Here is a 16,618-nt window from a genome sequence, read left to right as displayed (position 1 = left end):
AGCCTTCCAATCAATATCAGGATTGTGTTCCTTGTTTTTAATAAAGGGCCCTGCATGTTCAAGTACATCTCTGACCTGTACCATCCTTAATTCAGCCGCTGTAGGTCACCTAGCTTACAGGTTATCGTACGCACTCAACTTTAATCTTCTTTAAAAGCAGCGAAAGAAACACTCATTCAAACTGGCCTTTTTCTCACCTTGTGGCCTACTACATGTATTTTGTGGGTTTTAAGGTCTATTGCGGCTTAGGTTTAATTGTTTGTTTCTTTTTACTGTTTTAGTGTTGATTTTACCAATGTTCTTGCTTGGGGAGAGGCGCTTGGCTTCACAAAATTAACTTTCAATACTCAACTATTCTGATGGTCAATTTAATTTTAGCCCCTGAGAAAGACATTAGCAAAACAAAACACTAACTGGGATTTAAGCTAATTGATTTTGTGTTCTAATTTTGTTTTAAAGCTGCCATTTTCGGAGTGTTAGAGTAATACCTCTGATTGTTACCTCAAATAGAAAAACAAATGCAAGTCCACCCCACCAGCAGCAGCATTTAATTTGAAGACTGTGCTAAATTAGAAAGCTCATGGGAAATTCCGAGTGATGCACAATGAGGCGCCGAGACACATGCACCATCACACAGGAGCACAGTATACCACCATAATCACTAGCACTCTTGCCTTCCATTCATAATAATAATAATAATAATAAATGATATTTATATAGCGCCTTTCAAGGGACCCAAGGTCGCTGTACATGGTGGACAAACAAAACAAACAGACAATCAACGGGCAAACCAAAGAAATAAATAAAGGAAGCCAGGGCACCAGAAAAGGGCTAGGGCCCGAAGGCCAGGGTGAACAGGTGTGTTTTTAGTGATGATTTGAAGATATCCAGGGAGGCAGCATTACGGATCTCGGCAGGAAGTGCATTCCAGAGGGTGGGGGCCGCAACACTGAATGCCCTGTCACCAACAGTTCGGAGGCGAGAGCGGGGGATGGAGAGCAGGCCCGTGTCTGAGGACCGCAGACTCCGAGAAGGGGTGTAGGGATGGAGGAGGTCCGATAAGTACTGGGGGGCGAGGGTATGGAGGGACTTGTACGTGAGGATGAGTGTTTTGTATTGAATCCGGGACTTGACCGGCAGCCAATGTAGGTGGATGAGGGTGGGGGTGATATGGTGCCATGGCTTGGTGTGGGTGAGAAGCCTGGCGGCAGAGTTCTGGACATATTGGAGCCTATCCAGGGTTTTGCTGGGAACCCCGGACAGGACTCCATTGCAATAGTCCAGACGGGATGTAATGAAGGCGTGTACCAGGGTTTCTGCCACAGAGTCAGAGAGAGAAGGCCGGATTCTGGCAATGTTTTTTAGGTGGTAGAAGGCAGATTTGGTGACAGCTTTGACATGCGCCTGGAAAGAGAGGGTGGTGTCCAGGATGACTCCCAGGTTGCGGACTTCAGTGGACGGGGAGATAGAGCAGCCGTCAATGGAGAGAAGCAGGTCTCCAACCTTCTGGAGCTGCGTCTTGGGAGCCACAATCATGAGCACTGTTTTATTGCTGTTGATTTCATGCATTCATGCAGTGTGTGTGTGTGTGTGTGTGTGTGTGTGTGTGTGTGTGTGTGTGTGTGTGTGTGTGTGTGTGTGTGTGTGTGTGTGTGTGTGTGTGTGTGTGTGTGTGTGTGTGTGTGTGTGTGTGTGTGTGTGTGTGTGTGTGTGTGTGTCATTAGCAGTAATGGTCCCTGTGTGGCTGTACCAGCACCAATCACAGTTCACAGGTTACTGCACATAAATAACATGGTCTCCACAGACAACCATGTGACCTGTAACACACGTCATTCTCTGTTTAATAGACCAGCGATAGACAATAAATCATATGGAAGTAATATAATGTTCTCTAAATACTGTTAAATCTAATAAACCGTGAAAAGGGGAAACACCAGGATCCTCACAGTGGTTTCTTCAAATGTTGGGATTCAATCATCTCACATGCGGAGGTTGTCGTGCACCTCTGTTAGCGCAGACATAAATTACAGATAGAGAGAGACATAGCCAAACAGCACTGACGTCACTGTGGACTCTAAATTAATTATCCTGACAGGATAAAACTAAAGGTCACAGATTAACCCGCAAGTAGATAAACACATGAATAAAACACAAAGGTAAATGAATTGATTTTTCCATGTAAAAAAAAGACACATGCCTAACCAGATTAGAGTACACAAACACACACAAACACACACACACACACACACACACACACACACACACACACACACACACACACACACACACACACACACACGCACAAACAAAGAACAACAAAACTAGTCATCCTCTATACCCTGATAAAAACATTCCATTTGGCTTTAATCTCTGTGAGAAATTACTTTATGTCTCCGTCACAAAGGCCCTATTTTGTTTTTACTGCCTGAGAGGAAGATGAGTCTTCAAAACCACCACTGCGCTTCAAAACAGGAAACCGGCCGTCAGCTCGTCACAGAGAACTTCCTGTGGCTTCACTGAGAGGCAAAAGTGAAGCGACACAGAAGACTGAACCAAGAAAAAGAACAACGAGAGGATTCCTGTACAGTGACACCGTAAGGGCGGGTGTCACTGCTGTGTGAAAACTCATCACTCAGTAGTATTGAGTTCTATTTTTATTTTCTTCGGTATCCACATGCAGTATGTGAGCCCAACAAGTTATTTCTTACCAAATGTACAATAGTAGCCATGTTGACAGAATTGGTTCCTCTCAATACATTGTAAAAACAACTTGTTGAATATTTATATCGGAGTATTTATATATATTTATCAGAACCTCTCTTGCAGCTTCAGCAGTTAGTTAAAGGGGCCCCATTATGCTAGTTTTCAGGTTCATATGTAGGAAAAATATTTTTGAAAAATAAATCATAATTTGAAAGATTATTGATTCGAAAATAATATGATACACTACAGTAAAAATACGTCTGGGTCTCTGTCAGAGGTTGCGCTAGACTTTTTCGCTGCCCGTCATTTTGACGGACAGGATTTCCGTCAAAATCCATTATCACCCGACGGCCTATACACAACTCTGCCGGGGGGCGGAGAGAGCACGCTCGTGAACTGTCAACGCCGTGTTATGCATGCCCACAGCACCTCGCAAGAGCGCGCACAGCGTAAAGCAAATACTTTTGTTGATCTGTTCGGCAAAGTTAGGTTTGGAAACGATATAATTTCCTTTCGGGCGGGCATGCATAATAACGGAGCCCCGCTGCGGGGATACTTTGGCGCTGTTCTGAGTTTGTACTAATCTGTCAAAATGACGGACGGCTTTCAGATTTTTCCGTCATTGTTAAAAAAAATCCGTCATAGACGGAAAATATTCGGTTAATGCGACCTCTGGTCTCTGTGTTTCATTCAAGCTTGCTCTGTGTGCGTGTGGAACGAGCCATTTTGTGTGTGTGCGCGAGCGAGAGAGAGAGCGCACCGGTACCGGAGATCGTTGTTGTTAGCTTCTGGTGCTAGCGAGCTACGCTAACGGATATAAGGAGCGTTTTCAACAACAAGGTGGAGGAGAGTCCTCTCCTGTCAGACTGAGAGGCTCAGTGAGCTAAAGGACTCCCTCAGTGGCCGGGTCTCAAACGTTTTGGTCACGATTAATGTAAATAATTATTTCCGAGGCACACGTTTATATGATCATTATAGTTATAAAAAAATAAGAGAATAAATAAAAAACAGGTATGAAATACTATATGACAGTAAAAAAAGAAGTTTAAAATCGGAGTGATTTGTAAAATATCCATAAAGAAATAGTAAATCTGTTTACAGTTCTGTTTCAAATGGGTGTTGAGAGATGTATCCATAGATCTCTTCATTTTGCTCTCAAAGTGCACCAGATGGATGCTTTTAACTTCAATATTTAAAAAAAACTCTTCTCGGAGGAGCTTGCTCTGACCTGTTTCCATACTTTAATGTTCAAAAAGGTCTATTTTGTGGAAGAGAAACTCCCTCTGGTGTGAACTTTGGTATTTTTGCCTTTGCAGACCATTTACATGCACTAAAACCTATATAACACTAGAGAAAAGCTACAAAAAGCATAATAGGGCCCCTTTAATAAAAAAATGTATCTGCCGGTTTTTAGACTACTGTGAATACATTTGGAAAATGATGCACTGCTATGAAACTACTGATGTTCCTGATAGGACAGATTTAACGGTAGGGGCAGATGGACGGAAGAAGGGCGAGAGAAATGGGGTAGACTGTGTGGCAGAGCAGATTAGATGCAGTTATGACAGAGAGACATCACAGAAAGTTCAAACTTGAGGACAAAGATTAGCAAGAACAGAAGAAAAAGCTAGAGGACGGCTGGAGCAAAACAATAAAGAAGCTCTTTGGCAGATTACTTCTTATCTTTATGGATACAGTCACAAATACTCTGCCCTTGGTTTAATGCCTGTAGGCAGCAGCAGAGCCTTCAGGACCCAGCTGACATGCATGAATGGTATGATGCATGAGAGCTTATGTTTATATGGATGCAACAACAAGCCTGTATCACTAATTACAGCATCCCACACTCGAGAAGAAGTATGAATGAGAAGTAGTTCATTAGCGCATGTCATCTTTTCTTCCACTAATTCAGACAGACAGAAAATCACAGAGATGGTTGTTAGGTAGGAATGTAAAGAATAGAAGAGAGAGAAATTGGCACTGTCTTCCCTGTGGCCTTGTGTTTGACGGCAGATGATGGATGATTAATGGCATGGCTTATTCCAGTGTCTCTCACAGTGGAAGGGGCTTTTAGGAGGTGATTTACTGGGAAATGTGAGATACAGTGTGGAACGAGCAAAATAAGGCATTCAAAATAAATGTAAGGGACACTACTACCAAGATTTAGTATTTTATGCAGAAACATAAGGGGTTGTTTTTAGGTTTAGTTGTGTTTCATTATAATTACTTAAAGGCTCAATAAGTAGGATTAGTAGAAAACAATCACTTATGACCAAGCGGCAACCTCCGGTGCTGGGAAAATAACTGTCATATTGAATAATCATCAAAGTACTTAATATTTCGGGACCATTTTTGATCCATGGTACTAATTACAGTTTGTTTAATATTAGTTTGTAATAATGTGTTGAGTGTGACTGCAATTGCTAACAGGACAAGTTAAATGGGGCGCAGGAAGCATTATGTGGTGAAATGATTCTGTCAGCAGCTCAGTGTAGAATATGTGGTGATTCACAGTGTCTCAACCACTCCGTCAGTCAGCTGATTATTTTTGGTGTATAATCTCTATTTTGTATAACTTCTGCAAATGCACGATAAAACTCTAAATCTAGAAAAAGTCTGAGACTGCTCAGTCTGACTTTAAACCCTGCCTTTGAGGCAAGTAGAGCTGCAGATGCTCTTTTACGCCTCAAACCTTTGAAGTCCCATGTGCGTTCTAGTACACGTACACAAACACACACACATACACAACACAAAAATGAAACAAGTAAAATGTGCGGTCATATTGCCAGAAAGCTAACCATGATTTCAGCTGAAAAAGTCACAGGTGCATTTACTGAAAATAACATTACCGCTAAAACCGATACAGTTTGAGCCTTGAGTCGAGCATCAACGCCACCAAAGTACCGAGCAATGTTTCCACACGACTCGGTGATTACTTTTGCCGAGGCTCATAAACAGGCACAAACTTAGACAGCCACACTTACAAAGCTGGATATGATGATAGTGAACACGTTTGTGGAGCGATTCAATCACCAGTGGCTCCATCACAATCAGAGAGAAGGTTTACCCACTCCCTGAGCTGTGCAGGGGTCATGCTAATGCAGACTAAAGTGTTTTTAAAGCAGGCAAAATATGTGGATTTAAACTGCAGGAGGTGCTCAAGGCTCCCCCCTCCCCCCCCCCAACTTGTGCTACTGCTAACGCCTCCGGCTAATGCTGCTCCCTGGGTCTGAAAAACACACACAGTAGGCCTATGTGTTTTTACGCATATGCGTTTGCACAGATTTACTATTTGTAACACAGGCACGCACACACTGAAAGTGACAATACAACATGCGTTTGCTTTAACTTATCATTATGAATGTCAATTTCACAATGTCATGGCCATGAAAATAATGACTTTCAGCTTTTAAATTGGTTCCCTGTAAGCCTCGCTTTAACTATGCAATTATGTCTGCTTATAGATGGTGAAGTCTCTTTCACAAGATAAGAGAGACACTGCATCACTGACTACCAGAGAGAATTTATATAAGAAGCAACTAAGCAAGTCAATAAAACTGCAGTAGCTATCCTCAGGTAAGGAACAGGTACACTACACACAAGTAACCTGCCTTATTATGTATGCACCAGGTGTTTTATTTTTGCCTTTGTCATAGCACAGAGCTAAGAGCTTCTAGTTATTTTGGATTCATACATCTCTTTTGCTTTGGACCGTAGCCAGGCTGCTAGCAGTAGCCATGTTGCTAACGATTCATTTTTAACTTCAAACACACAATGTCAACACACTCTAAAATGGCACGCCAACATCGGACAAGGCCGTCGTCACATGTGGAAAATAATGCATGAAGCGGCCCGGTGATTTGAATCCACTCCAACATCTTTTTGCTCTTCCATTTAGTTTTGACGCTGGAGACAGGAGAAGGCTAGCTTTGTTTAGCATCAAGAGTGGAAACAGGTGCTTGCCTGCGATGTGTTACCTTCTGACAATGCCAGGTTTACTGTTTCCTTCTGCTTTCAGCCTTTTAAGCTAACCGTCTCCAGTGGTATCAACCTGAACCTTCTCAATTACCTTTCAGGATATAGAAAATGTATGTATCCTAAAATGTGGCTATATTCAGTATCTTTTAAGAATTGAGCCAATTCTTGGCTTATGTCCACTTAAAAAAACAAAACACTAGATTTGGTTAAAATGCTTCATTTCCCCCTTGGTTGATAAAAAGCTAAGAATCTGGAGATGTGGTTTTCATGTCATGCTATGTCCCTACTATTCTATACTCTCTCTCACACACACACACACACACACACACACACACACACACACACACACACACACACACACACACACACACACACACACACACACACACACATTAACATCCAAACCATGTATGTCTGAGTGTATGCGAACGTCAGGGCATGAGAAATGAAAAGCTGAAAATATATATATATATTGTGCCAAGCTGTTTTACTAGAAGGCAGGTCTATGCAAGTGTGTGCGCGCTTGTGTGCGTGTTTGTGTGTTTGTGTGTTTGAAACAAAGAGATAGACAGTACCTGATGGTTACATGGAGATTAACTGAAATAGAACAAACTAAGTGGTCACCTTATTCTGCATCTCCTTCACGCACACAAGAGTGAGACAGAATGAATGAGAGGACAGTCTGCGGTACATACTGATGAAATACAATTAAGGATTAATACTTTAGCCAAAACCAACGGACAAAAAAACACACGCACTGGACCTAAATCCCATGACTTGTGTGAAAAGCAGACAGGAATGTTGTGTTTCCTGTTTATCTGCCCTCATACCACCCCAGATTCCTATTGTTGTTGTCCTGAGCTATAGAGGTAGTTTGAGAAACAGCACTGTAAACTGTGGATTTATTTATTCTCAGCTCCATCTTTCTAAAGCCTCAGGTGTCTAGAATTTAAAACAAAAGCACAATGTGTACACTGTTCTGCTGGAAGTGCATTGATCACTGTCTCAGCATTAAATGGTGCTTACTGAAAATGAACAATGATCATATCCTAAAAAGACATGTTTCAATACACGTGACACTCCTCCTGCATTACTGTTTTTTGTAGTTCAAGTGGTGCTCTGGATGGAAAGCCAGGACTTATTAACGCCATATCTGACACAGCATGAGACGCCAGTACTCCAACAAAGCAAACAGAGTGTTTTTAAATCTCTGAGTCAGGCTGGCAACACTGTCGTAACAAACTGAAGACAAGAGCAGACCTGTGTGTGGGCAGGGAGGTGAGAAAATGTGTGTGTTTCGGTAAAAGAGAGGGAGAAAGTTGAGTGTTATCACCAACTGCTCATGACTTAATAGCAATATTGCAACATGAACCGTATGAGGAAATTGGCCAACTGGCCGACTTCCTGTCTCACAGTGAGAGCCAATCAGACACAGATGAGGCCGTGTTGAATAATCGTGTCTTTACAGGCAGCAGCTCTGAAGACAAGCAGCCACTAGAGATCAATGCAAGACCTCCCACATGCCCAGAGGGTCATAAAATGACAAAGTTGAGTTATTGATTAGTGCCTTGCAAAAACAACAAACTGAGTATGATATGTATGTCAAGAGCTTTCTACTAATAAAGTTTACATGTTCTTAAATATGAGCCTGGATCAGTTCAGGCAGTGGGGTTATTGGACAGGGGTATTTGAGTGTGAGACCCAGTGGGTGGAGGAATTTAAATGTATCTTTAATCACAATAACAGCAGGTGCTATCACTTATAAGTCCCTTCCCAGATCCTCTCTTGCTGATGGAGTGTTAATTACTGACATGTGTCTGGCAACACATCAACCCTGTATGACACATAGGAAAGAAAATCTCTCTAATTGAGGGTTTTTGCTACTGGTTTGGAGTCCTGTGAGTTCATTATAGTCAAGATGTGGGGTCTAAGTGTTTGACAGGCAGCTTTTAAAGTCATTATCATCATAAATGTGACATGATGTCCATCTTTAAGTGGTAAATACTGCTACTCAATTTCTTCAACAGCATTGAGGGAGGTGAGGAAACTGATTTCTCCACACAGATGCAGAGGAAGCTGACAGGAAGCAGTCCCAGTGTGTGTAGTGAGTAGTGACTATGTTGTATTTATTGCATTCCATGGCACCAGTACTACATTCATGCAGGGGCTTGCAGTGTATGTGTGCAACTCAAACAACCATAGCCTACTTTATCACTTCCACTGTGGACTCATTTTTCATGTTTAGAGGTCTACTCTGGACTTGCAACAGTTTGCATGCATGTTTAACATCAAACTACATGTTATTATAAAGCAAGGCTAGCTGTTTTCTCCCCACGGGAAGGACGGCCTACCTTGATCAGACTGCTTCGTCGAGGGATCGCTTTGGAGGCTGAATCCGAACCCGCGCTCTCCCACGTCGGGGACTCGCAGCTGGGCTGCTTCTGGAGCCTCTTCACGGTGCAGTTTCCGTTTGAAACCAGTGTCTCCGGGCTCATACCGCCGCCTCCTGACGCAGCTTTCCAGTCAGCAACCGGTGGACCTACGGCGCTCTTATTGTTCTCTCCAAATTCAGCCATTTGGTGACACTTTTTTTTGTTTCAATTCTCAGTTGTCTTGAAGGCGGCGGGGCTCTGAACGCAACAGAGCTGTACACGGATACAGGCGTTCCATCGTGTGAAGTGCACGAGCGAGAGCAGAGGAAACTTCTCTCTCTCTCGCTCTCTCTCTCGCTCTCTCTCTCTCTCGCTCACCCACCCTCTCTCTCATACACACACGCACACACACTGGTGGATGACAGGATGAGAGACAGCAGTGACCGACACACCTTCCCGCCGACAACACTCAACACATCACCGCGGTGTGTTCAGGAAATGCACACGCTAAGGAGGCTGTGTGCTCCTCCTCTGAAGCCGCCCCTCTCCTACATGTAAATCCTCTCCACACTGCTCCAGAACAACGCTACACTATTATTAAAGCTCAGCTACAGTGCCCCCCCCCCCCTGTGTCTGCTTTGTGCAGCAGCAGCAGCAGCTAATAAAGCCGTCATCTGTCACCAGGCTGTCAGAAGGGAGGTGTTATTTATTTTTGTTCCTCCAGCAACCAGAGTGTTGTTCGGTGCTGCTGCTTTCTATTAGTGGTCAATAAATCAGTAACTAGTGCTCTATATAGACAGTTATAATCCACTATTAAAGACACCTTTTTGGGCTGCCAGGTTGTGAAAGGTGGTTAATACTGGTTTGATTGTTTATTTATAGAAAAGGGCTGAATAATATCTTGACCATAATCAACTAAAACTACTTTATTAACAATAACCTCTAACAACTCTTACAACTCTCAATTGATGATTTATTTACATATTAAATGCCCACCTGACAATACAAAAACGTTATAATGACTTATAAACATTTAGAACTGCAGACTTGGTGATTTAAACTTTTGAATTATAAATATGAACACATTGATGCAAGCCAATACTAAAAGACTCGTAAACTATGGACTTATTTTGAAACCATCTCACCTATTGACTTAACCACAGACATCACACTTGTGAATAATTCACATTTATAACTGTAATGTCTGATGTATTAGTCAAATCAAATCAAATCAAGTTTTATTTATATAGCACATTTATAAACGATTTTTGGTCGAGCCAAAGTGCTGTACATATAATAAAAATAGCCTACAGTAGAGACACTTTACAGCAAATACAACAGCACAGATTGTTCAGAATATCAGTATGAGAAAAACGACACCCTCTATCCTTAGACCCTCACATCGTACAAGGAAAAACTTCCAGAGAAAACCCACAGTTTAAGGGGGAAAATGGGAGAAACCTCAGGGAGGGCAACAGAGGAGGGATCCCTCTCCCAGGACGGACAGACGTGCAATAGATGCCGTGTGTAAATCGAAGAGATAATAGCCTACATTTTACAGCATAGACCGAATGTTTGGAAATGCATGTGTCTGTAATAAGAAGATGAATCCACGAGGATGTCAGCTACAATCCTGTGGAAGCCATCAGGGAAGCAGCATGACGAGACCCAAGGCAGGACCGCAGAGACAGGTTCAGCCACGACCCGAAGTCCACGACTTAATCCAGAACTCAGGATAGAGGATCCAAGACACAGGACTACAGCAAGAGGATCAGCCTCGACTCCGGATCCCGGCGTAGATATAGATACAAAACAAGAAAAAAGATTTGGCTGAGTTAATCGGAACAAGAGAATACACAGACACAGACGGAGAGGAAAAAGGTCATTGGATAAAAGTTATTCTTGATAACCCTCTAGAAAGATCTCGTGCACTTCCCCACTCAATCTATCAAGACCCGAGCAGTTATATTAGATATAGGATAAGAAACAGCGATAGGGAGCACAACAACCTATCTCTTCGTCAGATGCACTCCCCCGCTTATCTAAGTGACTCTGTACCCCGTTACCCTCTACAAGGCCATAGACCAGCAGAGGGAAAATGGGGGGTGGATAAGGGTTTTTAAGAATAAACCGCAAGGGTCTAAAGGGAAAAAATATATATAAAACAATATTAAAAAAAACTATAAACATGCATTGCTCGGGGATGCATGCCAAGATGCCTTCCTCAAGGGTAAATGCCAAATACAATTAATTAGCGTTCTCTTTTTTGTTGCCCGAAATCCAATTACTACAACTTAATACATTCTCAGTGAGAACAGAGAGCGGTGCATCCATGTCCTGCAGACTGGTGTCCACATTCCCTGAACTGCAGAGTTTCTGTGACTCTGCAAAACAAACACCATGCTCTAAATAGCTGAAATGATTTTGTTTGTTGACACACAGGTAAACCAATACTTACCCAAATCAAGGTCGGTGCAAAACTAATGTGCTGTGTGATTGATGTGATTCATCTTCCCCTCCATTTTCAGTATTATTCCCTAACTTAATTAGCTTAATTTAATGGCTGCAATACAAGTTGGGTGCCCTTGCTCAGAAAACTGAAGTATTTTGTGTGATGTAATGCAAGGTGTGACACTGGCGTGTTGGAGGACATGTCTGTGTTTTCCTCCTCTTGGCAGCTTAGTTTGCTCATTTCCATTAAAGGGAAATCATAGGTCTAGCATTCCAGGGGAATCTTTCTGGAGGACATTTACACATTAGCTTAAGGAGGCCTGAAGGGATAAGACAGAGGACAAAACTGTTTTGAGAAGAGGACTAAACTGGATCTGTAGGCTGGACCCCAGGGTCGGATGTCCATTAATAACAGGTGGAGATGTATGGCTTCCATTAATGCCGAACACACCACTGAAGTTAGTAGCATGTCACGGTAGCCTCCATCAGCTGCATTTCATTAATGTTGCAGTATTTAAAGTCCTATAGGCTATTGGTGCAGTAAATGGCAGATTAATTATGTTTAAACCCACAAATGCTGGCTACACGTTGATCAAGCGTTGCTGACATTAATACAGCAGCAGCCAGGCATCACCACCAAGTTATAGTTATAGGGTTGGGGAAACTATGCCACTTGGGTTTTAACATTCCTTTCACAAAGTTGTGGTTGAATTAGGTTCAGCATGAACACGCTCAGTGGTGATTTGTGGCATGGTGTGTCATAACCTATGGCCTGTATGGAGAGAACAGCATTCATCCTGTACCCAATTTCATTATTGAGTCATGAATCTGCTTTGTCAGGACAGAAAATCGTTGTCACACTACCAGCCTGACCTCGATCAGTGATGGCGAGTGAGGTGCACTTATCACAACCAGTTTTGCTCTCACTGTGCGCACAACTTCTCAGTCCTTAATGTGAAAGGGAAACAAAAGTGTGTGTCATAGATGAGAAGTTTAAATATGTTTTATTACCAAAGCAATAAGGTCAATCATTTGTTGGTAACCCATATGTACAAAAAGTGGTGTTTTGGTGGTATTGTTTCTCAAAATTAAGACCCACCCATATACCATATACTTTCACTTGATGGCACACTGTTTGTGCTATACATTCAAATATACTATTGGTATGGGAATGGAGATGTAGTGAGGACACCCTCATCATACCGTTAAGGGTCCCTGTAACCAACTGGTTTTCCTTTGCCGCCATCTAGTGTTTGACATCAGAACTAACTACTGAGTTGAGAGAGCACTAAAAGTAGTGAAATCATCCTGTTGTTTGACATTATGTTGATTTTATTATCAAGGGATATAGGACATATTGCAAAAACCCATCACCCATTAATAACAGAAAAACCATATAGAATATACAAATATAGAGTAAAGTGCATCAAAGAGCAATATCAGCACCAGCTCAAAACACATTTGAAATATAATATGTTTTAGAGTTTAAAAAATATATATATTCTCCAAATCCAAACAAAGTATATTTTGTTTACAGTAGGGCTTGTATAGCATTATCAAAAATGAGGGTTTGGTTTTAAACCATCTGAGCCATTTGACAAAATGTTTGTCATTTGTGTACACCAACTGCAATAATCTGGATTGTACTGGAAAAATATATGCAAATATACTATCAACCAAAAAGTTTAGTTGCAGAGTAAATCCATGTCTGTCCACATTGTAATCAATTCATTATATTATCCTATTAGATATTTGTGGGAAATGCATAAAATTAGAAAATGTATTCTTAAGGTATGTCGGTGTGTTTTGTAAGATCACGGTGACCTTGATCTGCGTATGACCCCCATAATCGTATCAGTTCAATTTTGAGTCCAACGGGATGTTTGAAGAAATTCTCTCTAGGCGTTCTTGAGGTATTGTGTTCACGAAAATAAAGAAAAAAAATCTCGCCAATCTCTAATATTCACGCTGAGAGAATGATGTCCTCTTTAAGAAATGATTACCATTTCATTGTCATTCACTATGAAAAAATGCATAGTTTTGATTATCATGGTTGCAAATATGTGCTTACGACCTAGCTTTAGTCCCTCCACATGTTTCTTTGGCATACAAACACATAAGCTTTCTTTGGCATTTACAATTTTTTTTTAATAGTCATTATTTCTTAGTCGTCCAGCTGACAGAGGCATGCCACCCCGCGGTTAATCCAGTGTTTCTCAGGCTTGTCAGAGGGCAGCTCGATGGACATGACGTAGTTGGTGGAGTGGCCGGAGGTGGACAGGGTCCCTCTGCGAGCGCTGGTTTTGTAAACAGGACAGACGTAGAGGTCTTCATGTCGGAACTTGGACATATCTCCAGGTCTGAGCTTGATGATGGGCAAAGAGTCGAAGAGGATCTTGGAGAGGGACTCTCCGATCACCATCTTCTCTCTGTCCCAGCGCGCTCCCTCCATGAAGAGACCCTTAACATAAGCCCCATCCTCTGGCTTCTCCTCCATATGGTTCTCCTCTTTGGTAACCTGGAACACAACCACAACCTATATTCATATATGCAAATATTACGATTAAATATAACAAAAACACTGAGAAAACTTAGAAAAAAGGTTACATGCCTCAAATTCGAAGCCAATGAAGTCTATGGGGATGGTGTACTTCCTGGCAAAATTCTGAGCCACTCCTGTTAGAAATGACTGGGTGAAGTAGAAGCCAGAGAGCCAGAAGACTGCAGGCGGGCCGTCATCTATCCAATCCTTTAAAAAAACAATCAAGCATACATATCGTTTTATAAAAATGCAATGTAATCTGCTACCTGTAAAACCAATGGTGCTTTACTACAATCCAAATGTCAAGGATCAGTTTAAAAAAAAAAAAAAAGGTATTCTCAAACACTGACTGTACACAATAAGGCTATTGGGCTTCTTATATGTGCTGCATTCCTCTTGCCAGTCATATTCCCCATATCTTACCTTCGCGCAGGGTCAGTGTGATCCATAACAATCATAACTCTTACATGTAGGAACTGCAGCCTGGTGAGCAGATCGGTCACGTAGCTCCCCATTGGTTTCAGGGAGGGGTATGACACGGCAGCCCACAGAGCGGGCAGCTTGCCCACCATCATACTGTTGAAGACGTTCTCCAGTTCGGCAGACATAACAATCTGTCCCTTCAGAGCTTTGCGGATGTTTACCAAGCTGACCCGCACCACAAGAGTGAGTCTAAGGAGTGGGGGGGATTAATGTCGTAAAGTAATCATGTTTTATCAGTGTGACCCGCACAAAACGATTAAGAAACATGAGTTATTACATGTTTGTCTTTTCTAACAGTTGTTATTACCTGTTAAAGCGGATGATTTCCTGCCTCAAAACAGTATTCATGGACTCGTCGTACATGACTGGGTATTTTTCAATCACCATTTGTATGTCAAAGTCTTCTGGCAGCTTGGAGAGGATGTCTTCTGCAAGCTCATCCACTACTTCCTGCAACAGAGAGACGACAGCACTGAGTGTGAATATGAGACATCGAGGTTTCATGGAGTGTTTCCTTGGGGAAATAAGTGCAAGCCAAGAGTCTAAAATGAAAGTGTGAGTGCTTTCAGATAAACAAACCTGAGGAGACTTGGCCCCGCCGCCGGTCTGCCTGGGCAGTGTCAGCAGAACTCCATCCAGCAGCTGATTGGTCTCCTGGTTATCCTTCGTGATGTCAGCGTTGCTATGAAGGCCGAACACACAAGGATCGGCACAAATCGGAAGACCGCGAATGTAGTTTACATATGTCTGGGAAAGAGAAAATCGTTTTTTAACATTCATTTCATTATGGGATAGGATGATTGAAAAAGTGCTTCAGTTCTTATAGTGATCTTCCACACGGTGCCCTCTAGGCCAAACATTTAAGAGTCCAGACTAGTATAACACTATGATTAAAACCATTAATCCTCCTCTGGGTAATCAGTGCGATCTGCTGCTGTTGTGTTTATTTGAAACACAAGGCTGCATCGTGAGACGGTTACTCCTTGTCATGACTGAAAATGATGTCTTACTCATTGGCATTAATTAGCAGAGCTCTCACAGTACCTGATATGGGCCGTGACCTGGGACATAATACAGATCTCCCTCACACATGTGGTAGCACTCCTTCTCTATCAGGTCCCAACTGTAGAAGACGGAGAGAAGCGACATCAGCAGACGCCGGTCTTTGTCATCTGTCACCCTGCCGCCATAGTTGCATTCACCTAAAAAGAGGAATAAAGGGATTATTAAATGGACCGATCCAATGTCTGCTTCAAGATATCATGACCTGGTTACTCAAGATAATCCAGATAATCCGGAGAATTTCCTGTGAGAATTCATATAGGAACTATTTTCTATTTACTGAACAGACACCCACCAACTCTATCACTGAATTCTATGTGATATTCCATTAGCCGCTTTCACAACAAGTACTTTGCCATACTTAGTTCCCAACACTTAGTTCCCAGCAGTGGCGTAACAAGGTTGTGATTGGCCCCGGTGCAAATATTGTTTTGGGCCCCCCCAAACATAAGCGCACGCTGATGCGCTCACACACGCACGGACATACACAACCACTCAGAAGCGCCACATGTATAGGCTATCAACAACAGCCTGCCCTGGCCTCAGACCACCACATCGTGACAACGGCACAACGAACTAAGAAGAGGATTAAACCTGTTTCCTTGATGTTTGTCTCTGGGGAATGGGCCGGTAGGCCTACATAGACCGATTGCTATAATATAGCTTTTGATCTTGGCGTCGGGGGTCTCAATAGCGCCATAGAGTCGCCTATCGGTTGGGGCCCTCGATTTTGAGGACGATGTATGACAAAAAAAACGGTCTAATTTTAGCAGTCAGTTTAGCTTGTTCTCTCTTGAATCTTTCTCTTTTGAGCGTTGCTCTTGTGCTTTGGTTTGCTGTACATTATAAATGCAAGCTATTACATTTTTATAATGCTACCGAACTTGCTGCTGCTAGCTACAGTACAGTACAGGTTGATTAAACGGTTCGCTCGCCACGCAAGGTATCACATGTCATGAAAGGGAGCACGGTCATTGGACAGACAAATTACAAATTAATTTAGGTTGCTTGGTTGCTTTGAAGACTG

General features: G+C 42.3%; 2 protein-coding genes across 2 annotated transcripts in view; both read right to left on the bottom strand.

The window, feature by feature from the left end:
• LOC117562821 (inactive phospholipase C-like protein 2) overlaps positions 1 to 9,607 on the bottom strand; it is a 33,730-nt gene extending 24,123 nt beyond the window's left edge. Inside the window, 1 exon segment of the mRNA XM_034240723.1 lies at positions 9,033 to 9,607. Coding sequence (XP_034096614.1) covers positions 9,033 to 9,257 — 225 coding nt within the window. The 5' untranslated portion in view covers positions 9,258 to 9,607.
• A 3,469-nt stretch (positions 9,608 to 13,076) lies between these two features.
• Positions 13,077 to 16,618, bottom strand: part of dnah3 (dynein axonemal heavy chain 3) — a 35,119-nt gene continuing 31,577 nt past the window's right edge. Inside the window, exons 57-62 of the mRNA XM_034241080.1 lie at positions 15,574 to 15,731; positions 15,109 to 15,276; positions 14,837 to 14,979; positions 14,514 to 14,718; positions 14,116 to 14,253; positions 13,077 to 14,022 (exon numbers count right to left, since the gene is read on the bottom strand). Of these exons, the coding sequence (XP_034096971.1) occupies positions 13,669 to 14,022; positions 14,116 to 14,253; positions 14,514 to 14,718; positions 14,837 to 14,979; positions 15,109 to 15,276; positions 15,574 to 15,731 (1,166 nt within the window). The 3' untranslated portion in view covers positions 13,077 to 13,668. The remainder of the gene's footprint in view (positions 14,023 to 14,115; positions 14,254 to 14,513; positions 14,719 to 14,836; positions 14,980 to 15,108; positions 15,277 to 15,573; positions 15,732 to 16,618) is intronic.

This window comes from Gymnodraco acuticeps, unplaced genomic scaffold (genome assembly GCF_902827175.1).
Source record: "Gymnodraco acuticeps unplaced genomic scaffold, fGymAcu1.1, whole genome shotgun sequence".
Lineage (NCBI taxonomy): Eukaryota > Metazoa > Chordata > Actinopteri > Perciformes > Bathydraconidae > Gymnodraco > Gymnodraco acuticeps.
This window is presented reverse-complemented; position numbering and strand designations above follow the sequence as displayed.